This window comes from Oncorhynchus keta, chromosome 32 (assembly GCF_023373465.1).
Source record: "Oncorhynchus keta strain PuntledgeMale-10-30-2019 chromosome 32, Oket_V2, whole genome shotgun sequence".
Taxonomy (NCBI): Eukaryota; Metazoa; Chordata; class Actinopteri; order Salmoniformes; family Salmonidae; genus Oncorhynchus; species Oncorhynchus keta.
This window is the reverse complement of record NC_068452.1, coordinates 22,105,271-22,132,911: the sequence shown is the minus strand read 5'-3', so window position 1 is coordinate 22,132,911 and position 27,641 is coordinate 22,105,271. Positions and strand designations below refer to the sequence as shown.

Genomic DNA, 27,641 nt, shown 5'->3' with positions numbered 1-27,641 from the left:
AGTCAAGGCAAAATTGCCCATGTTGTTACCATGCGGTGGTGGATCAATTTCTGACAATCAGAACATCAACAAGGTCACTTTCTACCAGATTGATTAATGTCACTGACTGGCCACTCACCAGTGTTGCAGAGCAAAATCAGTTACTGGTAAAAAAAAAAACAACAGCAGCAGTCCTACTTCCAGATATAAGGAGCCTATGACTGCGTTCAGATAAGGAAGCCCTGATCTTTTGGACAATTATATCAGACCTTCATCACATCAGATTTTTTTCAGAGCTGATCTGATTAGCACAAAAGTGTAAACGCAGCCATATGCCGCGTTCAAAAAACTGGGAAATCGGCAATCTCTGACTTCCGACTTGACTACGTTCAAAACAACTAGGAACAATTGAGAAAAAAACGAGCTCCGAGTGGTAAAAAAAACGATTTGAACGGTCATCCAATAGGGAATTCCAACTTGGGAACTTCGGGCTTCATACTATATATCCGACTTTCCGTCCTGAAGATCACTGACGTCATGATTTGACCGAGTTCCCCGTTGTTTTGAACGCAGCAATAGATCCCTACGGCCTGTATGTAAACATGCTCAATTTCTTGCACTTATTTGAGGTCGTATGTTATACTGTGTGAACCAGCAGAGGGCGTAGAGTTCCCTTTCTCTAAATAGCTTTTCCACCACATGACACTCGAACAGCTGCTGATTCCAAGATGACGGATCCTACAGCATCGCCGGAGGATCACTGGAACAAAGTAAGCTTGCTAGTTTAGACAAATATATGAGATGTGAGGACAAATAAGCGGTGTACGACACTGCCATATATTCGTAGTAAGAATAGTGTTTGTAATTTGGAATTAATTTGCTACAATTGGCCTGTGCTAGCTAACAGGTAGCTAGCTAGGTACTAGCCCTTTTGTTTTATGACTCTTTTCAAGCTTCTTCCCACTTTCGTTACGGTTCTGTAACGGTCAACTGCTGGCCAATTTGTAGCCTAGTCATAGTGGACCAGGCGGGTGATTAGCAAATTCACCGTCTGGGTGGACAGTGTTTAATTCTGCAAATGGTACACTCATCATATATCCACAGGTAAATTAATAAGTGAACTTTACAAAACGCTGCTGGTGTTTTCAGATTGCGCCCACGTCACGATGTCGCGCAACGCATGTTTGCGGAGGTTGTGTACATGTTTCTGCCAAAAACTACTTGCCATATTTCAGCCTTGTCTGCACTGACCGCATAGGAACGTGGGTCCTACTAGGAGTTAGCTGCCACCTAGCAGTGGTGTAAAAATAGTAGTTTTGGGGTGTATCTGTACTTTACTTTATTTATTTTTTGGATAACTTTTACTTCACTACATTCCTGAAGGAAATAATGCACTTCACTCCATACATTTTCCCTGACACCCAAAAGTACAAGTAACAGTTTGAATGCTTAGCGGAACAGAAAAAATGTCAAATTAACACACTTATCAAGAGAACATCCATGTTTATCTCTACTGCCTCTGATCTGGCGGACTCATTAAACACACATGCCTAATTTGTAAAGCTATCTGAGTGTTTGCGTTTGGCCCTGGTTATCAGTAAAGGAAATGGTGCGGTCTAGTTTGCTTCAAAGGAATTTCAAATTATTTATACTTTTACTTTTGATACTTAAGTATATTCAAAACCAAATACTTGTACACATTCTGCCTACATGAATCAAATCAGTGGTGTATTCATTCCGCTGATTCTGTTTCTTAAACAGAAGCAAACGAAACGGGAAGGAACCTACCTGTATTTGACCAATATAAACACGTTTTATTTGCAGAACAACTGTTTGGACATGATTACACCCCAGGACTGTCAGTGGAGTTTGTTTATGCTAATTGCTGTGTTTGTCTGGTGATTCGATTAAAGTGAAAGTTGATTGAATCAGTATTGGAACCGGTGCCCTGTGCAAAGTCCACGGCGAAGTCGAGAATCCTTCTCTACTTTTCAGCGGACTTCTGCCGCGTTCACATGCTAGTCGAAACTAGGAAACTTGAACGCGGCACGTTTATAACTAAGACCAGTTAGCAAGTCTGACATTTTCGAGTTACCTCATTCAGATTTATCACGTGAATGTGGCAGAAGTCGTCTGAAAAGTAGAGAAGGATTCCGTTTCCACATACAAAAGTGATTGCTTTTGATAACATTATATCTGCCTTCCCAATGAAAACTAGTTTGAAAATTCAAACATATTTGAATCTATTTTTATAGAAAAGAGATGTGTGTTTCTGAATGACGCACCATGCTGCCTTGTTGCCCAAGCAGCACAGACGTCACCGGTGCCCCGTGGCTCAGCATAATTGAATCTGCCCATTAAATGAGTCGGGAAAGAGCCTGTTGTTCTCACCTCCTTATCCACTATTTTATTCTCTCATGTCAACACCTGCCATGGCTGAACAGAACGACGGGGCTTTCAGTGACAATGGATTTGACCCCAGTGAGTAGTATCCTTAGTCCTAATTGTTGTTTTACCAAAATATACAATCTATAGCTAGTAGGCTACCAGTCCTGTGGATAACTGATTAGTAATTTACTGATGTCTGAGCTCTTCATGTTCTCCATTAAGGTTTCTTTGCTGAGAATGCAAGGAAGGGTACTGTGGTCTCCAGGGCTAACAGCATTGGGTCCACAAGTGCCTCATCAGTACCAAATACAGGTACTGTGTTTTGTCATTTATGTTTAGACAACATATGTTAGGGAGTATTTTTAATCTGCAACATGGTGTGTGTACTATATGACTAAACGTTTTGTGTATGTGAGGCAATGCTGTATATTTATTTTGTATCCTGATTCAGAAACAACCATTTTATTCGTTGTCTTACTCCCTACCTCACTCTCACTTCCACTCTATTCTTTCTTGTTTTTTTTTCTCTATTGCATTTCCACGTGACCTAGTTCGGTTGGGCGTTGTCCTGCGCTCTCATTGTCCAGTGCTTGATGTCGGCCTTGAGCCCTAGGGAGGTAGACTGAAACACCTGCTCTTCCTCTCCTCACTGTAGATGATGAAGACAGTGACTACAGGCATGAGACCACATACAAGGAGTCCTACAAAGACCGGAGGAGACAGGCACACACACAGGCCGAGCAGAAACGACGTGATGCTATCAAGGTTTGGCCTCCGATGGGGAGCGGAACAACAGGAGTGTAGATCATGGGGAGGAGGGTAGTTGTGAAAAGGTTGAGAACATACAAAAGATTGGGTGGGGAGGAGTTGGTGATTGATCTCTTCCAAAAAATTAAGACGTTTCTTAGGTGGCCAAATGTAATATTTTTGTCATTTCTAAAATCTGTTTGTCATGTGTGTTTTGACTCCAAAGAAAGGCTATGATGATCTCCAGTCCATAGTGCCCACCTGCCAGCAGCAGTCTGAGTTTGCCGTGGGGACGCAGAAGATCAGCAAGGCCACAGTGCTGCAGAAAAGTAATGTAGACCATTGTACCTCTCAACCAGAAATGTACATTTTAGGACTGCAAATTGGCATTCTGACCGGTGTTTTTTTTTTTTTACTGTATAATGCCAACATACTATAAATGCTTATAAAGGATTCCACCCTAAGCTGGAATTTTCCTCCCTGATAGAAATGTTTTGTCCAGAAATCCCTGATTGGTTGTTTCTGTTTCCTGCTGCAGCTATCGACTACATCCAGTTTCTGCACAAAGAGAAGAAGAAGCAGGAGGAGGACATGTCTATGCTGAGGAAGGAAGTGATGGCACTGAAGATCATGAAAACGTTAGTCGCAGGGGGAAAAAAAATCTGTTACTACAGTGTGATACTGTGAAGTGTCAAAGCAGAGAGGGGAGAGCTGGGGATGAAACCATTAAATATATTAGCTGTGTTAGATCAAATATGTATAATTTAGGTTAAGAGAACCTTCAAGGATATGTTTCATTTATCTAATAACTCATGCGCGTGTGTCCATGGTAGATTGCATAGGCTGTATCAGGTCAGCCCTGGTAGACGGGCCTTATCAGAGAGGGAAATGCCTCAGTCCACACTCTGCTCTGACAGAGAGAAGTCCAGGAAAGCAGTCAATGGGGTTGGTTTTACCCAAACAACAATTGGGACGTGACCCTCTGCATGTACTGTGGAGGGAGGCCACTCCTACAGGAACATCTGACTGGATTGAGCTGCCATCTAATCATTTATTTTCCTGAAGAGGCACCGAAGCCTCATTAATACGTTTTGAATTGTTCAGTCATTTATGCTATTTGACAGCCTCGGTTCTACGCTGACCTTTTTTACAAGGAGCACAATTTAAAAATGAGGTTTTAAAGGTAGAATCCAGCATTTTCTTGGTGCACCGGTGCTCCTAAATTAGAATTCCAGGTCGCACAGCAAAAACATTTAGGCAGGTAAAATAGTTGCGCTGTAGAGCCTTAAACATGTACTACCAATACGACGCTATCATATTTCTATAAATATGATGATATTAACACTATTGTCAGTAGCTAGGTTTCCATCCATTTCATGCGAATAAACTACACATTTTCCCACCAGGGATGTTTTTCCGTCAAATGAACTTGTTGCAGATAAAAGGCTGTGCGTGATGTAGTGCACATAAATCCCTTTTGAGGTAAAATTCAGATGAGCTGAATAAAAATGACAAGTTAAATGGGTTTACATCGCATTTTCAACTCTACTGATGGGGTTTCTCAAAACAAATGGTTGTCTCGTGAGTTCCCACTCTGGTATTGGCTCTAGCCAACAGCTCGCAGATACAGGGAGGGTTTGTCAAACGGCAGCTCGATATTGATTGGAAAGGAGCATCAAGCTCATCAACTTGCACTTTCACCACCCTGTGAAGTTCATAACATATTTAATCTGTAGCCTAATAAACGGCATGCTTTCCCAGTGCGTTATAGTGGGACGACCACACGTCATCGCGTGACTCCAAGTTTACTTCAATATGATGGTTATTATATGAATATTTGCTCATTAAAAGCTTTTCCACTGACATTTCCCGCATGATGCATTTTAGACACAAAAAGATCCCAACTGTTCTAGCGTATTTGGTTTTGTCTGCATTTTGGAAAGTTCACCGACACTTTCTGTTTCAATCAAGCCTGTCGTGATTTATTTATTTTTCCTCAACATGTACATTACGCGCATTAAAAGGTTGGATGGAAACCTGGTTAGAAATGGTCAGATGTAGTCGAACAGGTTACTTGAACAATAAGGCCTGAGGAGGTGTGGCACAGTGCCTGGATTACAGCCCTTAGTGGTATACAGTGTCTTCAGGAAGTATTTGTACCCCTTGACTTATTCCACATTTTGTTGCGTTACAACCTGAATTCAAATTGGATTAATTATACAGTACCAGTTAAGTTTGGACACACCTACTCATTCAAGGATTTTTCTTTTTACTATTTTCTACATTGTAGAATAATAGTGAAGACATCAACTATGAGATGACACTTATGGAATCATGTAGTAACCAAAAAAGTGTTAAACAAATCTAAATATATTTGAGATTCTTCAAAGTAGCCACATGCTGAGCACTTGGCTGCTTTTGCTTATCTCTGCGGTCCAACTCATCCCAAACCATCTCAATTGGGTTGAGGTCTGGTGATTGTGGATGCCAGGTCATCTGATGCAGCACTCCATCACTCCTTCTTAGTCAAATTGCCCTTCCACAGCCTGGAGGTGTGTTGTGTCATTGTCCTGTTAAAAAACAAATGATTGTCCCACTCAGTGCAAACCAGATGGGATGGTGTATCGCTGCAGAATGCTGTGGTAGCCATGCTTGTTAAGTGTGCCTTGAATTCTAAATAAATCAGTGTCACCAGCACACCTCCTCCATGCTTCATGGTGGGAACCACACGTGCGGAGGTCAACCATTCACCTACTCTGTGTCTCACAAACCAAAAATCTCCTCAAATTTGGACTCATCAGACCAAAGGACAGATTTCCACCGGTCTAATGTCCATTGCTTGCATTTCTTGGCCCATTCAAGTCTCTTCTTATTATTGGTGTCCTTTAGCAGTGGTTTCTTTGCAGCAATTCGACCACTAAGGCCTGATTCACGCAGTCTCTTCTGAACAGTTGATGTATCTGTTACTTGAACTCTGAATCATTTATTGGCTAATCTTTTACCAGATAGGGCTATCTTCTGTATACCACCCCTACCTTGTCACAACACAACTGATAGGCTCAAATGCATTAACAAGGAAAGAAATTCCACAAATGAACTTTTAGCAAGGCATACGTGTTTAATTGAAATACATTCCAGGTGACTACCTCGTGAAGTTGGTTGAGAGAATGCCAAGCATGTGCAAAGCTGTCAAGGCAAAGGGTGGCTACTTTGAAGAATCTCAAATATAAAATATATTTTGATTTGTTTAACACTTTTTTTGGTTACTACATGGTTATATGTGTTATTTCATAGTTTTGATGTCTTCACTATTATTCTACAATGTAGAAAATAATACAAAATAAAAACACTGGAAGGTGTAGGTGTGTCAACTTTTGACAAGTACAGTGTGTGTATTATTTTTTTCACCCATCTACACACTATAATAAAGTGAAAACATTTTTGTAGAAAGTTTAGCAAATTTATTGAAAATGAAATACAGACGTCTAATTTATGTAAGTATTCACACCCCTAAGACAATACATTGGAATCACCTCTGGCAGCTATTACAGCTGTGAGTCTTTCTGGGTAAGTCTCTAAAGAGCTTTGCACACCTGGATTGTACAATATTTGCACTGTCTAATTGGTTGTTAATAATTTTTACTCCTGAACTTATTTTGGCTTGCCATAACAAAGGGTTGAATACTTAATGACTCAAGACATTTCAGCTTTTAATTTTTAATTTGTTTGTACAAACAAAATATATATATACATATATCATCTCAATTTAATCCATTTTAAATTCAGGCTGTAATACAACAAAATTGAAGTCAAGGTGCATCATAACTTTCTGAAAGCACTGTATTGGCTGCATGCCATAAACCACCCACGCCTTATTGTTATTATAAACCGTTTAACATGAATATAGCAAAAAATATGTATTGTGTCAAACCCATGGTATATTGTCTGATATACACACGGCTGGAATTCTGTTTCAGCCAATTAGCATCCAGTACCCAAACTACCCGGTTTATAACGTTTAACCTGTGTGTTGTAGGAACTATGAGCACATAGTGAAGGCCCACCAAAACAACCCTCAGCAGGGGGAGGAGCAGGTGTCAGACCAGGTCAAGTTCAGCGTGTTTCAGAGCATCATGGACTCCCTGTTCCAGTCCTTCAGCAGGTCTGTGTCTGTGGCCAGCTTCCAGGAGCTGTCCGCCTGCGTCTTCAGCTGGATCGAGGAGCACTGCAAGCCTCAGGTAGGACACTCAATATGTACTAAATGTACTGTACTGCTGGTGGAATCTCGCTGCTGGTGGATGGATGGCACACCAAATCATGCATGGTTTTAAGGTAATGGTCTTTATATGTGATAGTCATGGCATTTTGGTGTATTTTCTGCTCAAGGATGGTATTTTGGACTTCCGTCTGACCCCAACAGGTCAAAACTATCACAGCTGTTGGCTTTAATTGACATGCCAGCCACCCTGTCTCGCTCTGAGGATTGATGACTATGTTGAGTTGACAGCTGTGGAAGGTAATCCATGTTTGTCCTCTTTTCCTTCCCAGACATTGCGTGAGTTTGTGGTGGGAGTTCTCCGGCAGCTCAACAGCCAGCCGTATTAATGCAGTTCAGGCGTAAACTCAGGACAGGAATCTCCCCTCGAGGATGCAGCCGGGGCCTACCCTGGGTTCTCAGGGTCTGGTAGAGACCTCACATATCAGCCTATTGTGTTCCCTCTTGGTCTGCAGTATTTAAATCGTTAACGCTTACTCAACTCACCACCAGTCTGCAGCAGGGTTGGGTGTTTCCTGTCTAGTCAGGTCAAATCCAGCCCAGCATTCGGTGGTTTTAGTCATCAGGGGTTTCGTTGCAGAACAGAGTTGTGTTAAACAAGGCAAATGGCCGCTTGCTTGTAAACTTTCCCTAATGTTTACATTCACCACAAATCAGGGGTTGGAACCACATTTTATTTTTTAATTGTTCCATTCCAAACCTCTCTTTTTTTTTTGTTCCAGTGTTCAAACCAGCAAAAATTTCTAAACCGGTTCGAATCAAATCCAAAACAGTCATGAGTTAAAATATTCAATTCAAACCAGTTGTGATGGTATTTGAGAATTGTTAAATGTTCATCATTGATTGTGATGTTATGATTGCTGTTGTGTCCATGTTGTGACGGAATCAGGCATATTTGTAAGTGTTACTGCAGCTTTTCGCCTTTTCATCATCTTTATTGGCAAAAAGGCACGGTAGAATAGTGATTCATGAATAGTTCTGTGTTAAACATGGTTTTTAAACAGAATCTCTGAACCAAAAAACTCTGGCCAGGATTCAATCAGATTAGCGGTAAACACATAGCTAATCATTGCTTTTGTTTAGGTGGTGTTGGAGGTGTAACTGCGTTTCAAAACAAATGTGTTTAACCTTTATTAAACTAGGCAAGTCAGTTAACAGCTAATTATTATTTACAATGACGGCGTTAGAGTTGTCAAATCCACAAGAAGCTCCTGGCGTTAACTATAGCTGGCATTGCCATTGGATGCACTAGTCGCATTAGTAGAAAGCCCTTGCAGTAGTGTTACAAATTATAACAGTGAAATGTGTGATAAATCCCGACTTTGTTTAATGATTGTCATTTCTATATAGTCTATACATTCTTGTTCTGAACTTCTAAGGTGGGTGGGATATAAGGACGGGTGTGGTTTCATGACAATGACCACAAGAGCAGCCACTTACTAATTTGACAGCTTCAACAGTTACACCACCTAAACAAAAGCAATGTGTTTGATGCAGGTTGCTACAGATCTGATTGAATCCTGGCCTTAAACAGTCAAGAATGTTCAAATGTAATGTGAAGAATTTGGTGATTTATTTTGACAATGTCCTCAGGAGAACTTGTACCAAATGTTTCAGGACCTTCTGGTAAACCTAACAGATGTGAATGTTTAATCTGTGTAATCACCAGACTTTAAAAAGGGATCATTTTATACGACAAGTATTTGTGCTGTTATAAATAAATCAGGTCTAATGTTACATGTTTTCTGCTGATTTGGACAAGAATTTGATGGAAGTATTTCGTATGAATGATTTTTAATTGCAAAATAAACTTTAAAGTATACCCCTGTACAAGGTATTTTATTACAAAACATTACAAATAGTAACTAGTTATTCCTGGAATGAGTTTTGATGGCATAATACTCCCTCAGAATTGACATTCAAGTCAAAGTAAACAAAGATCCTCCAACATTCTGTCAGGTACTTGGCATAGTCACTTTACAGTCCTCATCAGTCTCCACACCAACTTCTTCCTAAACAGAGAACACAAAAAAAGATGCTGACATCTCAGGTTGACAAATAAGAGTAAACATGATAGGCATTTGTCTCCCTCTGTCATGGTGATGAACAATATCTTGTTTCCCCAAATAAAGACAGTATTACTGTAGATCTGTATGTTTTGCAGAGCATCTTACCAGAAATTGCTTCTTGGTCTTGGGGTATCCCTCCAAAATGGAACCCATCATATCAGCTGCCTGAGAGGAGCAGAGACCGATTCAGACTATTTGTTCTGGTTTGTTCTGCTCTGACACAAATACTCGTACGGCTTTGATCAAGTAAGGGCTCTATTCAATCCAAATTGCGGAAGTACAGCGCGTAAGGCAATGTTCCTGCGTTTAACGGAGACTGCATTCACGGTAAACGATGCATGTCTGCTTGATCGGAAATAACCTTTACATTTAATCACGCAATCCGTAACATGTCAGCAATACAGCTAAAATAAATAAATCACCAGTCTCTTCCTCGTCTTCCACTCTTTCACGTAGAGATGTCTCTCCTTGTAAACCTGAAGGAAAGACGCATGAGCACAGTATATAGGGGGGGGTTGTATTTGAACCCATGTCTGATTGTGACCCATACCATCTCCTTCTGCTCTGGTGTGACATGATTGGTCGCTGACTTGATCTTCTCCAGATGCTCCCTGTAACCAGAACACCCTTCTTTTAGTTCCTGGATCTCTGATATCATTTCCTCTGTGGTCAGGGAGCTGTTGAGCTCCTTCAGCTCTGCAATCAGAGATAAGAGTATGTCGGGTAGTCCAGTGTGTGGGTAGGGTGCTGATAGGGCCAAAGAGGGGAGCCCTACCTGCGTCCAGCTGTCTGCAGCCCTGAGAGATAGCCTGCACCTGTGTGCTGAGGTCAGAGATGTGACTGTCGATGGCCTTCAGATCTGCCTCACTCACCTCTGCAAACTGGGCCTGTAGGTAGTCAAGGACATTCTGATAGTTATATTTACCGGTTAGTTTTTTTATTACTATGTGGTAAATTTTCACAACTCAAAACAGATCATCAAAAAGGCAATTAACACATTTTCATTTGACTATAACACAAAATCAGTCACTTTTTCACCAAACTTCACTGCTTTACTACAATTGTATTGGCCAATACAGAACTGTAATAGCCATAATACACTGCTCAAAAAAATAAAGGGAACACTAAAATAACACATCCTATATCTGAATGAATGAAATATTCTTATTAAATACTTTTCTTTACAGTTTAATGTGCTGACAACAAAATCACACAAAAATTATCAATGGAAATCAAATGTATCAACCCATGGGGGTCTGGATTTGGAGTCACACTCAAAATGAAAATGGAAAACCACACTAAAGGCTGATCCAACTTTGATGTAATGTCCTTAAAACAAGTCAAAATGAGGCTCAGTAGTGTGTGTGGCCTCCACGTGCCTGTCTGACCTCCCTACAACGCCTGGGAATGCTCCTGATGAGGTGGCAGATGGTCTCCTGAGGGATCTCCTCCCAGACTTGGACTAAAGCATGATGTTCCAGATGTGCTCAATTGGATTCAGGTCTGGGGAACGGACGGGCCAGTCCATAGCATCAATGCCTTCCTCTTGCAGGAACTGCTGACACACTCCAGCCACATGAGGTCTAGCATTGTCTTGCATTAGGAGGAACCCAGGGCCTACCGCACCAGCATATGGTCTCACAAGGGGTCTGAGGATCTCATCTCGGTACCTAATGGCAGTCAGGCTACCTCTGGCGAGCACATGGAGGGCTGTGTGGCCCCCCAAAGAAATACCACCCCACACCATGACTGACCCACTGCCAAACCGGTCATGCTGGAGGATGTTGCAGGCAGCAGAACGTTCTCCTCCACGGCGTCTCCAGACTCTGTCATGTCTGTCACGTGCTCAGTGTGAACCTGCTTTCATCTGTGAAGAGCACAGGGCGCCAGTGGCGAATTTGCCAATCTTGGTGTTCTCTGGCAAATGCCAAACGTCCTGCACGGTGTTGGGCTGTAAGCACAACCCCCACCTGTGGACGTCGGGCCCTCATGGAGTCTGTTTCTGACCGTTTGAGCAGAGACATGCACATTTGTGGCCTGCTGGAGGTAATTTTGCAGGGCTCTGGCAGTGCTCCTCCTTGCACAAAGGCGGAGGTAGCGGTCCTGCTGCTGGGTTGTTGCCCTCCTCCACGTCTCCTGATGTACTGGCCTGTCTCTTGGTAGCGCCTCCATGCTCTGGACACTACGCTGACAGACACAGCAAACCTTCTTGCCACAACTCGCATTGATGAGCCATCCTGGATGAGCTGCACTACCTGAGCCACTTGTGTGGGTTGTAAACTCCGTCTCATGCTACCACTAGAGTGAAAGCACCGCCAGCAAAACATCGGCCAGGAAGCATAGGAACTGAGAAGTGGTCTGTGGTCACCACCTGCAGAACCACTCCTTTATTAGGGGTGTCTTGCTAATTGCCTATAATTTCCACCTGTTTTCTATTCCATTTGCACAACAGCATGTGAAATTTATTGTCAATCAGTGTTGCTTCCTAAGTGGACAGTTTGATTCAATGCAGGTGCTTCTACACCTGCATTGCTTGCTGTTTGGGGTTTTCGGCTGGGTTTCTGTACAGCACTTTGAGATATCAGCTGATGTACGAAGGGCTATATAAATAAAATTTGATTGATTGATTGATTTCACAGAAGTGTGATTGACTTGGAGTTACATTGTGTTGTTTCAGTGTTCCCTTTATTTTTTTGAGCAGTGTATATACATTTACATAAGACACTTATCCAAAGTGACAAAAGTCCACACATTTTGGTATGTCTCCCCAGTGGGAATCGGATCTACAACTCTGTTGTTAGTGCCACACTCTTATGAGCTGAGCCATGTACAGGACCACTACAATACATAAGTACAATACTGTAAAATACTTGATTATCCTTATTACCATACAGGTGGAAGATGTATGCTGCCATCCCCATGAGAGTACCACCCTCCTTCAGGCCATTTAAATCCAGACCTACAGTACCAGTCAAAAGTTTGGACACGCCTACTCATTCAAGGGTTTTTCTGAATTTTTACTATTTTCTACATTGTAGAATAATAGTGAAGACATCAAAACTATGAAATACCCCATATGGAATCTAATAACCAAAAAAAGTGTTAAACAAATAAATATATTTTATGAGATTATTCAAAGTAGCCACCCTTTGCCTTGACAGCTTTGCAGTCTTGGCATTCTCTCAACCAGCTTCATGAGGAAGTCACCTGGAATGTATTTCAATTAACTGGTGTGCCTTTAAATTAATTTGTGGAATTTCTTTCCTTGTTAATGCGTTTGAGCCAATCAGTTGTGTTGTGACAAGGTAGGGGTGGTATACAGAAGATAGCCCTATTTGGTAAAATACCAAGTCCATATTATGGCAAGGACAGCTAAAATAAGCAAAGAAAAATGACAGCCCATCATTACGGAACATTTCAAGAACTTTGAAAGTTGGTGCAGTCACAAAAACCACAAAGCGCTATGATGAAACTGGCTCTCACGAGGACCGCCACAGGAAAGGAAGACCCAGAGTTACCTCTGCTGCAGAGGATACATTCATTAGTTAACTGCACCTCAGATTGCAGCCCAAATAAATGAGTTACAGAGGCCAAGTAACAGACACATCTCAACATCAAATCAAATTTTATTTATCACATACACATGGTTAGCAGATGTTAATGCGAGTGTAGCGAAATGCTTGTGCTTCTAGTTTCGACAATGCAGTAGTAACCAACGAGTAATCTAACCTAATAATTCCACAACTGCTACCTTATACATACAAGTGTAAAGGGATAAAGAATATGTACATAAAGATATGAATGAGTGATGGTACAGAACGGCATAGGCAAGATGCAGTAGATGGTAGTGAGTACAGTATATACATATGAGATGAGTAATGTAGGGTATGTAAACATTATATTAAGTGGCATTGTTTAAAGTGGCAAGTGCTACATTTTTTTACATCAATTTCCATTATTAAAGTGGCTGGAGTTGAGTCAGTATGTTGGCAGCAGCCACTCAATGTTAGTGGTGGCTGTTTAACAGTCTGATGGCCTTGAGATAGAAGCTGTTTTTCAGTCTCTCGGTCCCTGCTTTGATGCACCTGTACTGACCTCGCCTTCTGGATGATAGCATCACAGACAAACTGGGGTGAACAGGCAGTGGCTCGGGTGGTTGTTAGTGGCTGCTGCCAACACTCATTCTGACGGTGTATAAGACTGACTTCTTGGTTAACATTGTCATTTTAACTCACATTAACATCTTGATGATCTTTATGGCCTTCCTGTGACATCGGGTAGTGTAGGTGTCCTGGAGGGCAGGTAGTTTTCCCCGGTGATGTACCATCACCATTCGTTGTGCAGACCTCACTACCCTCTGGAGAGGCTTGCGGTTGTGGGCGGATGTGGGCAGTTGCCGTTGAGAGATTGCCAGGCGGTGATAGCAACTTTGAAGAACCTCAAATATAAAATATGTTGATTGGTTTAACACTTTTTTGGATGCTACATGATTCCATGTGTTGTTGTATAGTTTGTAGAACATACTAGAAATAAAGAAATACCCTTGAGTAGGTGTCCAAACTTTTGACTGGTACTGTATGTCAGGCTTGGATAGAAAATTATGAACATTTGATGTTCAGTCAATTTTTATGGGTAGTGCAAGTGTATTGCCTAATGTGATAACAGCACTGTAATTTACAGTAATGTAAATTCAAAGGGCAATTTTGAAATATCGTACATTTTCTGCCATTGGAGTACATTAAAATAACTAAATTGAGGAAATATCATGTTGTGTTTTGGTGATCAAACCAATTGCTAATTTCACAGTAAACTTGGATCAATGGTTGTGTGGTGAAAGAGGTCTCCAAACAAAATGAATGAAGGTTATTGAATGGAAGACTGGCTGCTTACAAGTGTTATGTTTTGATTCTTTTTTACAAATTCCCCACATACTTGTGAAATTAGCAGCAAAGAGAGAGAAAAAAAACGAATAACCAAAACAGAAAAGATTCAGATCAACAGTGGATACATATTTCCATCACCATATACAGTACGCATTGACGTGCTGCTCTGATACTCAGCCTTGATCACCTGATCAGCAAAGTAGATCTTTTGCTTCCCATAGGTTTTCTCTTTGATCTTCCCTTCCAGTGCCAACTGTTCCATGGCTTTAACCACAGCCTACCAGGATAGGAATGAGTAATCAAATATACATTTTAGTTTATGTATGCTGAAAATCATGTCACTGGCTCAGAACAGTTTAGACTTTCTCACCGTCTTTCCCAGGCCGTGCTGCTTCTGTAAATTGTTAAAGACATCTTGGGCACTGTAAGGACGGTTCTTCTCGTTTAGGTAAGCAAATATGACTGTTAAACCTGACAATAAAAACACAAAACAGTCACCTGTATAACTTCTAGCTGGTGTATGGATTTATCAGTGCAGTTGAGTGTCAGTGTGCTAGCTTGCTGTACTGCTTCTAACTTGGCTAAAGTTCGCTACATCGAATAGTAAAAACGTCTGTCATGTTTGGCAACATACTAAACGCAATGAATGTAGCAACCTTGGTAAAATAAAAAATTACAACTCATACCTCCGTTGTCTTTTTTGCTCATTTTTTTTATTCCGTGAGCCATAAACTATCGCTAACTAATTTATGCTTATTGACAGATCGAGTTTCGCGCGCCGTGATCCTTTGTGGGTGTCCAGGCTTTACCTACGTCATATCGAAACAGAAGCTTGTTTTCGTCACCCTCCGCCTCTGTGCAAGACGGCCTGTGACAGCTTGGGTATGGACTCTTGAGCAGTGCATGAAATAAGCGCCAGCAACCAGCCAAATGTCGGTAAAAAGAAAAAAAGTCCCAAGTGATTTACAAAAAAAAAAAAAAATGTAATCTGCCTGCAAGGATGTCAAATTTTCAAAATTGTGATTTTGGATCTGTGGAATATTGCATTGTTTTGGAATAAGAAAATAAACATTTAATCCAGACTTCATATTTAATAAGATTTGCACATCAAAACCAATGTCAGAGAAAAAAACAAAACAATGTACTGAACACATTTATAGAACATAATACTAAGAATGAAGAATTGCCTGGCAGTCTTCATGAAGCGACACTGCAACAACCTCTATTTAAACTAAAGTGGTCCAAAATAAGTCATGTACATTCACTCTTTTTAATTAAAATCCCAAACCTTTTCAGATCAGACCAATTCTGTTTTCTGGGCCATCTCCATGAACAGGGGGATCCAGAAGTTCTATTGTATGAAATCTCCCACAGTCATGATTTTCTATACAACACAAATCGCATTATTGGGCAATATATAAACCAGCATAGTCTCTTTCTGATTCTTTGATCCAGCTACGTCAGCAAAACCCATCTCTGAGTCATTTGAGTTTCAATGACCAAAAAGAATCACTCCTATTTATTAGATGGTGTCCATGAAAAGACAAAAGCAGCAGGATCTTGTATGCCCATCGCAGGTTAACCATGCTGACCTGCACACACACACAAAAAGAAAGACTAGGCTAACATTTACTGCACCCTAGTTTAAAAGACAAGCATTTTACATATTCTCCTTTACATATTCACACTTAAAAAAGGCTAATCAGGTTGAGTTTTGTATACCAGCATTTTGTTCACCCATCAATGTAAACACGTTTTCCTGATGATTTTCTTAAGACGTTTAACAAAATGTGGTTCATGCATGAGTTTAGAGGTTAAACTAAAGGCTTATATTCTGTACTTCTTACATATGAATGTCTATTCTATAGATTATCCTCGGAGAAGGATCGGCAAAAATGAGTGAAGATGGTGACAGGGATTGGGAATGCCCAGGAGAAGGGATACAAGGAACAGGTTAACTTGATAAAAGTGACGTATTGTGATGATAAAGACAAAAAGATCTAACTAGCCCATGACTGCTCATTCAAGACACATGGGGAACACAGGAGGCAACCCTACGTTCACAGATCTACCCAGAAGTACAGCAAACAAAACAGGACTAATGGTGTGGGAAGAAACAGTCAGGGGGGGCAGTAAAACACATTTAACTAAAATGCCAATCCACTTTTTTTAAAACAATGATTTCAGACTCAAAACAAATCCATGTCTCAAATCAAGAATGATCCCAAAAATATCACTATTAATATTGACTTAGTTTCTAACAGAGAATCTTAAAATGAAAGCAGTCATTTTTACTAAAAGAGAGTACCAGTCAGATATTGCTAAAACTATTCAAAACAAGGTCATTGCTATAGTAAAACTTCACTAATCAATAGGAATGTCAAAGTTGGTCCCATATTAAATAGCCCTGTGTGTCTAGCATTTTAGGAAGTTTGTATACTAACCTAGTGATCCACTTTAAAAATAAAAATAAACGTATTACTCACTAGGGCATACTGGATGACAGTACAGAGAAGTGGTTCCGTAATGCTGTTTCAAAAACAGATGGAGGTTTTATACTTTGAGTTTCCTATTGCTCAGCCTGCAAAAGAACACTTTCTGAATGATGGTGGCTTACACATACAAGCTACAGACTAAAGGAAGAACATGAAAAGTGAGATAGAAAAATAAAGAAATCAGAAGTACTTCACAGTGATATCAACTGAGGCCAATCAGGAGCCTGGCTGCTGGATCCTACGATTAAAATGACTCACACATACACTCAGTCAAAACAAGCCATAAACACTCCAATCACTCAATCACACACAAAGACTTAGTTTGATTGTTATGCACAGGTAGAGTAGCCTCACTGGGGTTTCCCCAGTAGGTTGGAGAGGAAGCTGGACCCCTGTCCCCCACCCTGCCCTCCTCCCCGTCCTCCTGCACCCCCAAAGGAATCCATCTGGTTCAGCTCCGACTGGTCCAGCATCTCAAAGTCCTCTCCGTCCAAGTCCGTGTCCATCTCCGAGCTAGACTGCTTGCGGTAGCCCCTATGGGTCCCTGCTCTGGTGGGCCCCACCCTTTCTCTGCGGGCGGCAGGGGGACGAGGCTGCATGGCCCCAGCCAGTGCCGCCTGAATCATGTTGCTAGCGATGATTCCAGCCAGGTCACCTCCAAGGAAGTCAGAAGCGGGGGGGAGGCCGCCAAAGGAGAGCTCCTCGTCCAGGTCGTCCTGGTCAGAGTCCAGGTGGGATTCCACATCCAGCAGCTCGGCCGTGGTTCGGGGACCAGTCCGCCCAGGCCGAAGACCCAGGCTGGGCAGCCCGATGCATGAGTCGTCGTCTTCGTCCATCAGGGTGGCGTCTGGGTTGATTGAGGGGAAGTCATTGAGGTCTTGTGCAAACGACTCCTCATTGTCGCTGTGTCTATCAAAATCTGAGGATGAACGGAGAGGAAGGGGCTCAAGATGTTGGAATGTCATTTGTCATTTAAAACACAGACAATCACCTGAGTAGGCAGTCATGCCACAGTACAGAAAACACAGTGCAGTGCCTTATGACATGTCATCCTATCATACAGGCTCTAATGTTAGCTGCAATTCAGATAAACATTTGAATCAGGGACCGATGCGTAACATACGACTGCTTCGCGTGCTGTGCCCAGCTTCGTGTGCTGACCTGCGAAAGGACAGCAGTCTGTTCGTGATCTTGCACATCTGCGCAGCACATTCAGCATTCAAAAGCTAAAATGTCTTGTATGATATTAGGCTTCATTAGTTGAGTGACAACCTATGTAATTTGTTATGTTACTATTATCTATGCACTGTCAAATTGTTTTACCGGAATAAAGCTCACTAAACTTCCAAATGGTCAAAACCATTTAATTTGGAGATGGGGGTGAAATCCAAAAGCTGTGTTCATTGGCTATATCATAGCCAATTTGTAAACAATAAATATGGACACATTCCTAAACCAAACATTTCATCTGCAAAAATGACAAGTTAATTAATGATTTCAGAAGCTAAGTGGGAGATAAAACTATATTGCCCCCCCCCTAGTCTGATAGTGAGGTAGTTGATGACTAGTCTCTCTTATGGCTCAGATCAGGTGCCTACATAGTACACCATAGACATACAGTGCATTCGGAAAGTATTCAGACCCCTTGACTTTTTCCACATTGTTACTTAACAGCCTTAATTACAGCCTTATTCTAAAATGTATGAAATAAATATTTTTCCTCAACCAATGTTGAATGTTTATCCTTTTAAGCTTGGAAAAGAGACCCTTAAATCCAGACTTGGACCACATACCCGCTCCACTGACGACCAGGCTAGTGATTGCTTTGCAATTCTTGAAGTTAGCCACTGATTCCTTCCAAACCACTCATTGTTGAATTTGCGATTTGTTGTGTAAAGTTTATGTCAAATAGCAGAGGAGCACCGATACGTTTTATCTATAATTTCTCTTCATATGACAAGGATTGAAAAGGATTTGCCAGTAGATGGTCGACTTGACTCATGCTGATGACCGCTAGCTTGCTAGCTACGTTTTTGAAAGTATGATGTCGACATGATCAGTCCAATTTTATTTTCTTTTTTAAAATTTTTACCTTTATTTAACCAGGCAAGTCAGTGAAGAACATATTCTTATTTTCAATGACGGCCTGGGAACAGTGGGTTAACTGCCTGTTCAGGGGCAGAACGACAGAACGACAGATTTGTACCTTGTCAGCTCGGGGGTTTGAACTCGCAACCTTCCGGTTACTAGTCCAACGCTCTAACCATCTCTAACCACTAGGCTATGCTGCAATCAAAGCTACTAAGCTAAGATATAACATGATTTTATCTGTGCCAATGACCTTGAGCCTTCTTGGATGGGCATTTCTAAAGTAACTCTGTGGCAGCACCCAAGGGTCTTGAATGTTCGAGCTCTACTCGTAGATTTTGCAGTGACATAGTGTCCCTATGAGTGATAGAACACTGAGCCAATGACATTACCAACCCCGACACTCCGTATTTTCCACTGGCTGCCCCACCACCACAGAAACCACTGAGCTAGCCTGAAACACCTGCATTTTGGAGCTGCCTTACTCAAGAAGCCAAAAAGATACCATGTTTGTATGCAGCTTTATTAACTCAACAATTGTTTGCAAACTGATATGTAACACATATTAATGCCAAAATAACATGCAAAACAGGGACACAAAAAAAGCTGGTGGGGCTCATGATTTGGAAAGACACACACCTATCTATACAAGGTCTCACAGTTGACAGTGCATATCAGAGCAAAAACCAAGCCACGTGGTCAAAGGAACTGTCCGTAGAGCTCCGAGACAGGATTGTGTTGAGGCATAGAGCTGGGGACCAAACTATTTCTGCAGCATTGAAGGTCCCCAAGAACAGTGGCCTCTATCGTTCTTAAATGTCAGAAGTTTGGAACCATCAAGACTCTTCTTAGAGCTGGCCGCCCTGTCAAACTGAGCAATCGAGGGAGAAGGGCCTTGGTCAGGGAGGTGACCAATCAGGCCTTTATGGAAGCCACTCCTTAGTAAAAGACACATGACAGCCCGCTTGGAGTTTGCCATCCCTACGGTGAAGCATGGTGGTGGCAGCATCATGCTGTGGGGATGTTCTTCAGCAGCAGGGACTGGGAGACTAGTCAGGATTGAGGGAAAGATGAAAGGAGCAAAGTACAGAGAGAACCTTGATAAAAACCTGCACCAGAGCGCTCAGAACCTCAGACTGGGGGCGAATGTTCACCTTCGAACAGGACAACGACCCTAAGCAACAAGACAACGCATGAGTGGCTTCGGGACAAGTCTCTGAATGTCCTTGAGTGCTCCAGCCAGAGCCCGGACTTGAACCCAATCAAAAAAAAAAAATTCTAGAGTAACCTGAAAATAGCTGTACAGCGACGCTCCACATCCAACCTGACAGTGCTTGAGAGGATCTGCAGAGAAGAAAGGGAGAAACTCCCCACATACAGGTGTGCTAATGTTGTAGCATCATACCCAGGAAGACTTGAGGCTGTAATAACTGCCAAAGTAACTTCAACAAAGTACTGAGTAAAGGGTCTGAATACTTATGTAACTGTGCTAAGTTTATTTTTCATAAATTTGTATTAAAAAAAAGAAGCTAAAACCTGTTTTTGCTTTGTCATTATGAGGTATTGTGTATAGATTGAGGGGGGAAAACGATTGAATACATTTTAGAATAAGGTAGTAACATAACAAAATCAAGGGGTCTGAATACTTTCCGAATGCACTGTACACACACACCATCTCAGAAAGATCCAGCCCAGAGAGGCCCAGCTCATGATCTCCATCAGCAGCTGATATTACATTAAAATGGAAAATGTATGCGTTTGCATCAATTTAATCAAAAACGAAGTGTCAAACTAAAAACGTATCATTCCGGTATCCAATCGTCTTGAAATGGAAAGATGCACATCCCTATTAGCTACATTAGATCTGGCTCTAATTCTTGTGACTCCAGAGCATGTGTGCCTGGAGGTGCAGACTCAGCAGGTGGGTGCATACTGTACCTTCTGAGCCCTCTGTGAGAGGAGTCTGGCCACGGGACAGATTAAAGGTCCCATTGTCTGTGTACGAGACCTCAGCGTCAGAGTGCTCAGAGTCGGTCATCGCAAGTTCTTTGGCCACTATAGCATCGTCAAACTGAAAGAGAGGAAAGACATTGAACTGTGTTAGTCATTCATAATATACTATGGACTACTCTTGAATGTAGTCCATAAATCACAGATTATGTGACCTTATATGACATGAGAGGGCCTGCTATTTTTTTGTTTTATCTCTAAAGGGTCAGGTTATTGTAAATCTGAGACCAGCTGCAGGCTTAAGCTACATATGCCACTCCTGGCCATCTTACTGAGTAATAACCAACACAGGAAACAAGTAGGCCCATTTCAATAACCATAACAGTCAGATAGATGACAACCTGACTATGCTTTTGGACTGCACATGAAATACATCAGGTGAATTACCGTCGGGCAGAATGCAGCAAGCTCCTCCTCACTGTCATCACCAGATGCTGCACCCCGAATTGGCTGGCGGAGGACTGCAGATCAAACACACAAACGCAGACCACAGGTTACAATGACCGAGCTACTCCCTTGATCCAGTCAAGGTAGAAGGAGATACACTGGTTTAGGTTTGTCCATGCAAACTGTAGCAATGCAACTATCAAACACAAACAAACAGGTAACACACACACTGTACTCACACTGGTTGTCGATGGGCTTTGACATCATATACCCGCGAACGCTGAAGTCCAGCCACTGCAGGGCTGGCTCCAGCTTCACGCACACACGCTGCCACACTCGGTGGTACGCTGCCAGGGGGCACAGTAGAACAACCAGCACTGGGACAAGGGCGAATGGCATAATGTTAGTAGAAACATCACTGGGCATAAACAAACAATAAAAAGCCATGGCCGCATTCATCTGTGCTATTAGGCTCTGGCTCACCCAATCCCCAGCCTCCGAGCTGCTCTCCTCAACCCAGACACACCCATGGGCTTGAGCCCAACTAATCTCGCCATTCAACAGAGAACGAAACAAAGGGTGGGAGCTCTAGTAGCCACGAGATTGTTAAGTATGTCAGAGGGCCCTGGCAAGGCCTCCCTGATCTTGGCTCTCCAGTAGATCGGTCGCTCTACATTGGTTAAATGTGTGGGGATTAGCATCTCAGCCTGACCTCCCTGCATCTCCCTCCCTGCCTGCCTGCCTTCCCGCCTCCCCTTGAGTCCCTCCATTCCTGCTTCCCCCTCTTCCTGATTCCCTTCCTGCCTGCCTCAGCCCAGTCAGGCAGTAATCACATCACAGACAGAACCCTGGTGCCGGGGACACAGATCTGGTTTCACCAGCCATGAATTTTTAACAAGGGCAGCCAGCTTTCCACCATTAGGGAGCTCTGAATGGGGATGGTGTTTGGGAAACAGAAGGGTGGGGTAGGCGGGTCGTCTCTCACTGTACTCACCCGCAGCGTACGAAAGCACCAGTCCAGGAATGTACCGTCCAACCATGACCAGACAGGACAAGAGGGCACAGGTCAGGAGGCAGAACTAGAGACAACAAACAGGGTTCAACTGGTCAAGTTACTGATTAGTTGTATATTCACAGTAGGCTGAGAGTAGACAAGATATTGTATTAGGGTTTATATAGGAGACCCTTCATACTAGTACAAGGGGAGTGCCAAGGCCTCACCTTGCCAGGGTTCTGGCGTTTGAACTGCACCCGGCTGGATGTGAAGGCCAGCCCAGAGACCCAGACCTCAGCAATGTGGTGACACAGCTCTGGAACACTGAGCAACCCTGGCTGCACCAGGCCCCAGCTGTAAGATACGAGTACAACAACAGTGACATCATCTCTCTGTGACCCCTGCCCAACCCGAGTGTGACGATAGGATACAAATTATGTTTTTAAGACATAGGCCTACCTTTCATTTTCAGACTCATCAGGTTTTTTAACTGTGGGAAGAGACAGCAAATGCACTTAACACCTGCATTTAGCAACAATCCACATCACTAAATGCACTACACTTGGACACTCTACACCACATGAGTTTAAATGAGGACAAGCATGACATAGGATATCATTCATTATACAGGGTCTAATGAATACTACAGACCAGGGCCAGTAGGGTTTTCACACCAAGGGTAGTATGACACTGGGGAATAAGGGACAGGATTTAAGAACCAAGTCAGGTGTAATTAACACAGTTGGGCAGAGGTACTCAGAAGGGACAGACCAAGACACAGTGGGGCATGTGGCGTTGGGTGCAGAATAAAGCAGACTACCCAGAAATAATGTACTATATCCTTCTCACCTCTGATCTCAGGCCAGATCTTGTTCCTCCAGCTGTCAATGCAGATGAATACAAGCAGGCCAGAGGACAGCAGGAAGAGCAGGCGCAGCGAGGTCAGGGCAAAGAACCTGGAACAGAACACGAAGGTCAGCTTCACAACAGCTGACGTTTCCTTTTGTTTGAGATGTCACAAACATACCCTGTGGACACCTGTGCAAGTGGCAGTTATGTAGACTCAGATGTTTGTGTGTGGTGCCTTAGTTACTGACTGAATGTAACGGAAAAGACCCTCACCACAAATGTTGTGGTGATAGTTTGTGTGTACATGTGACTCTGAACTCAACTTTGAATACAGGCGTTTCCTGTGTTTGTCATCTCCTGAGTAAAATGTTGTCAGACTCTGACAGCAGGCAATCTAGCCATTAGTTCAAATGAGGACAACAAAGGTTGAGAACTGCATTCACGTCGAGCTCACCAAGAGGCAAACATACTCTTTCACATTGCCAGGCCAGCATTGTAAATAAGATTTTGTAATATCTACATGCAGACCACCATAGTCCCTGTGCCCAAGAATGCCAAGGTAACCTGTCTAAATGTCTATCGCCCCATAGCTCTCACAATCTGTAGCCATGAAATGATTTTAAAAGGTTTGGCTATGGCTCACAACACCATCATCCCAGACACCCTTGACCCACTCCAATTCACATATAACCCAAACAGATCCACAGACTACACAATCTCTATTGCACTCCACACTGCCCTTTCCCACTTGGACAAAAGGAACACCTATGTGAGCATGCTACTCATTGACTATAGCTCCGTGTTCAACACCAGTGCCCAACATCAATGCCAGTGACCTCCAAGCGCATCACTAAGTCTGGACCCTGGGACAGAACACCTCCCTCCTGACGGGACGCCCCCAGGTGGTAGGCAACAACACATCCGCCACTCTGCACCTCAACACGGGGGCCCCTCAGGGGTGCGTGCTTAGTCACCCCCTGTTCACCCATTACTGTGTGGCCACACACGACTCCAACACCATCATTACATTTGCTGACGACACGACGGTGGTAGGCCTGATCACCGACGACGATGAGACCGCCTATAGGGAGCAGGTCAGAGAATTGGCAGTGTGGTGTCAGGACAACAACCTCTCCAACATCAGCAAGTCAAAAGGAGCTGATCGTGGACAACAAGAAACGGAGGACCGAGTACGCCCCCATTCACATCGAAGGTGCTGTAGTGTACCGGGTCGAGAGCTTCAAGTTCCTCAGTGTCCACATCACAAAGGATCTATCATGGTCCAAACAGACCAACACAATCGCGAAGAGGGCACAACAATGCCCCTTCCCCCTCGGGAGGCTGAAGAGATTTGGCATGGGCCCTCAGATCCTCAAAATGTTCTACAGTTGCACCATTGAAAGCATCTTGACTGGCTGCATCACCGGTTGGTATGGCAATTGCTTGGCATCCGACTGCAAGGTGTTACAGAGTGTAGTGCATACGGCCCAGTACATCACTGGGGCCGAGCACCCTACCAAGCATTTCACTGTTAGTCCACACATGTTGTTTACAAAGCATGTAACAAATAAAATTGTATTTGTCCTTAATTGAGCTGCCTGGTATTGGTTTCAAAAGCAGTGTTGGAATTCAGGATTATGTAATCTATCTATGCAAGCAACTGGCCTAAAAATGGATAGCTAGATGGCAGCTATTACACGTGGCTCCATTACCACTTGGTTTAACACATCTAAAAGACAGTTAGTGGCCACAATAACAGCTGAGTGTAATGTTGCTGATAGTTCTTTCATATTTAATGATGTAGGCTATTGGCTGATAATGCATGGCATACAGCTTCTTATTAGTAGTACTGAGATAGAGAACACATTCAGAAGGAAACTAAATCCTGGCCTCCATTTCTTAGGGACCTCTGTTTAAAGTCAAAAGTACACACATACCCATTAGTAATCATGTCTATTGATTGTGTAAAAACTAAAACACACACAAAATCATTTTCCAATTCCTATACCACACACCAGTACTGGTACTGTTAGCATGGGCTTACTTCCTGTACGCTTCTCCCCCAAAATACATGTGACTTGTGTCGTTTCATGCATTACGATGTATCACTCTGGGCAATAATATAGACTATTAGTTCACCACACTAAGCAGGGTGACTTCTTGACATCGATTGATTGGGGACATGGTGACTGGTGCATCGACTCTGTAGGGGGACATTGCCTTATAGGACTTTTACTATTGTCACATCACTAATTCCTTTCACAGATTCTGTTTTACACTCCCTGTAGACATTTAACATATAGGCTTAACTAGAGTAGTTGCAGATTCAACATACTACGCCTATTTCCATTGAAAGATAATGTCAACCACCAGAGTAGATGGTGTTTCGAATGCTGCCTACAGAAGCACAGTGGTGCTTTGGTGGTCTATTAATAGCAGCTCTGGTGAGCCATCTGTCTTATCTTAAATTGATGGGAGACGTTTTCGTTGTGCAAAAGCTTCTGATGGTACAGCAGATATGATTACTGTACTTGGATATGATTTATGTAAGTCATGAATTATACAAATATGCTTGTCATCACTGCTATACCATTTATAAGTTCTCAAAAACTTACCAGAACACAACGTTGACCACTGTGTACAGTAGCACACTCTGAAACGGCCTTTCCCACACCAGAACGGACTGTAGGTAGGTCAACACCGGCTCGTAAGGTCCGAGTCTCTCCTGAAGCAAGCCTTTAACAACGCGGACCTGGCCATCTCTTTCGCTGGAGCATGGTCGACTTCTCAGGCCAAGAGTCGACCCCTGTTTTCCTGAACACTCTCCCATGGCATTTTCCAGTCCTTCCGTGTGCGCCATCTCTCGCGTCAAATGTTGATTAATAAATAACCCTGTAAAATAACACCTCGGTATAAATATGGAGCCAACTAAAGAAAGTGTCGTGTCCCAGATCGTGTCTTCCACGTCAGAACAACCGAACCCGCTTTTAGCCGACTTGTTACCTGGTCATTCTCAAGCAAACTACAGTAACTGTCAAAAGTCCCTGCCCGAACGAGGTTGTCAGTTAACAAAAAATACGTATCTAGTCAAATTTACCACGCAGTGTCGTTTCACCTAGCTAAGTATTTTTGTTAGCTAACTAGCCAAAAAGCTAGCTGTATTTGGCTAGCTAGCTATGTATGCTAACTGAATACTAATCATAGTGCACTGTAGCTAACGTTAGCTAGCAAAGAAACTGCACGATGCTATCGATATCTTTACCAACTATGACAAGAACATATATCAATTATTTGTAAAATAGCACACAAAAAAACGGACACCTACTTCGACATTATTGCAGAAATGTATCAAGTGGTATTGTCAATATGGCGTTGCCCTAAGCCTAGCTAATTGAAACGCTTTTTTTTTTGACAAAACAAAATCGTAGTCAACTGGCTCACCAATCAGAAGCAACAGCACGACTTAGTCGTTTATTGTGGATTTAGCTGTGGACAGACAGGTTGCGGACCAAAGTATGTGAAAGACATTTCAATAACCTATATTGAGGAAATCTATACTCAGTCAATTGTGTAAAATATCCTGTATTTACACTTTACTATCACCATCAGACATCACACTATACAGCGGTTGCAGTGAAACCATGTTCTATAATTACAGCTAGATCTTCATGTATGAATGAGTTATAACTGAAGTTGCTTTTTAAATACATTGGAAAATAGCTCAAATAATTTCGATACAATTTAGAAGATGTATAGACAACCCAAATGGAGCGGTTTGTATTCTGCAACAAATCAGATGCCACGTAAATAAAGAAACTGGATTAGTAACGTTATAAGGATCATGTCAGTGCAGTTTTATTTTTTGTAAGGGAAGCAAACAGAACGAAGATGGGAGGGACCTACCTGAATTTGTCCAATAAACTATCATTTCGTTAGGCAACTGTTTGGACTAATGATTACACCCTTGATCCCCTGTTTAAAATGCATAATTCCTCCAAATGTGGCGTACTGCACATTGTAAATACGTATTCTTTAATGAGGTTTAGCGGAGGTGGGCATCCAATAAATGCATTACCGCCACCTACTAGAATGGAGTATAAAAATAAACAAATAAATACCGTTACCATCTAACCAAACACTCAAAAAAATCCAACACCTACTCCACTATTTAAATATATCAGGTCATACCTCAGGCCAACAGCCTGAAAGGACTGGACACCACTCAACACACCACTCTTCTGACGTCAAGTCTGGCACACCCAAATACCTCTCTGCCGGTGACACCACAACCTCACTTTTCTGCGATTTACGTTCCATCCCTCCAGTACAGTTGATAACCATTGCAATAAAATATTTAAAAAAAAAATATCTTACTGAAGCATATATCACGTATTGGTCTATCCCTCTGTACTGGTACAGATCTACTAGTAAACACTACTCCTCTCAGGATCCATCCCATTTGACCCCATCTTCCTC

The 27,641-nt window shown here is 42.5% G+C and overlaps 3 protein-coding genes across 5 annotated transcripts; 1 reads left to right on the top strand and 2 right to left on the bottom strand.

Annotated features, from left to right (window-relative positions):
• Nucleotides 1-622: 622 nt before the first annotated feature.
• Nucleotides 623-9,212, top strand: mlx (MAX dimerization protein MLX). The gene is made up of 8 exons (XM_035747386.2): nucleotides 623-749; nucleotides 2,424-2,460; nucleotides 2,590-2,679; nucleotides 3,023-3,132; nucleotides 3,341-3,443; nucleotides 3,653-3,752; nucleotides 7,151-7,352; nucleotides 7,663-9,212. The coding sequence occupies exons 1-8, from the start codon at nucleotides 708-710 to the stop codon at nucleotides 7,717-7,719; spliced, it is 741 nt and encodes a 246-aa protein (XP_035603279.1). The 5' UTR covers nucleotides 623-707; the 3' UTR covers nucleotides 7,720-9,212.
• Nucleotides 9,168-15,270, bottom strand: psmc3ip (PSMC3 interacting protein). 2 transcript variants are annotated; one of them, XM_035747387.2, is made up of 8 exons: nucleotides 15,029-15,270; nucleotides 14,713-14,813; nucleotides 14,530-14,619; nucleotides 10,235-10,346; nucleotides 10,010-10,155; nucleotides 9,882-9,935; nucleotides 9,565-9,624; nucleotides 9,168-9,402 (listed from the first exon to the last, which is right to left on the bottom strand). In XM_035747387.2, exons 1-8 carry the CDS (start codon nucleotides 15,069-15,071, stop codon nucleotides 9,346-9,348), a joined length of 663 nt encoding a protein of 220 aa, XP_035603280.1. In that variant the 5' UTR covers nucleotides 15,072-15,270; the 3' UTR covers nucleotides 9,168-9,345. The 2 variants fall into 2 exon arrangements, with proteins under 2 accessions (XP_035603280.1, XP_035603281.1); XM_035747388.2 differs by lacking the exon at nucleotides 9,882-9,935.
• A 143-nt stretch (nucleotides 15,271-15,413) lies between these two features.
• retreg3 (reticulophagy regulator family member 3) lies at nucleotides 15,414-27,087 on the bottom strand. 2 transcript variants are annotated; one of them, XM_052490916.1, is made up of 10 exons: nucleotides 27,069-27,087; nucleotides 25,781-26,057; nucleotides 23,166-23,272; nucleotides 22,776-22,806; nucleotides 22,544-22,670; nucleotides 22,317-22,401; nucleotides 21,562-21,699; nucleotides 21,323-21,396; nucleotides 20,864-20,996; nucleotides 15,414-17,756 (listed from the first exon to the last, which is right to left on the bottom strand). In XM_052490916.1, the coding sequence occupies exons 2-10, from the start codon at nucleotides 26,023-26,025 to the stop codon at nucleotides 17,188-17,190; spliced, it is 1,509 nt and encodes a 502-aa protein (XP_052346876.1). In that variant the 5' UTR covers nucleotides 26,026-26,057; nucleotides 27,069-27,087; the 3' UTR covers nucleotides 15,414-17,187. The 2 variants fall into 2 exon arrangements, with proteins under 2 accessions (XP_052346876.1, XP_035603278.1); XM_035747385.2 differs by lacking the exon at nucleotides 27,069-27,087 and adding an exon at nucleotides 26,491-26,633.
• Nucleotides 27,088-27,641: the final 554 nt, after the last annotated feature.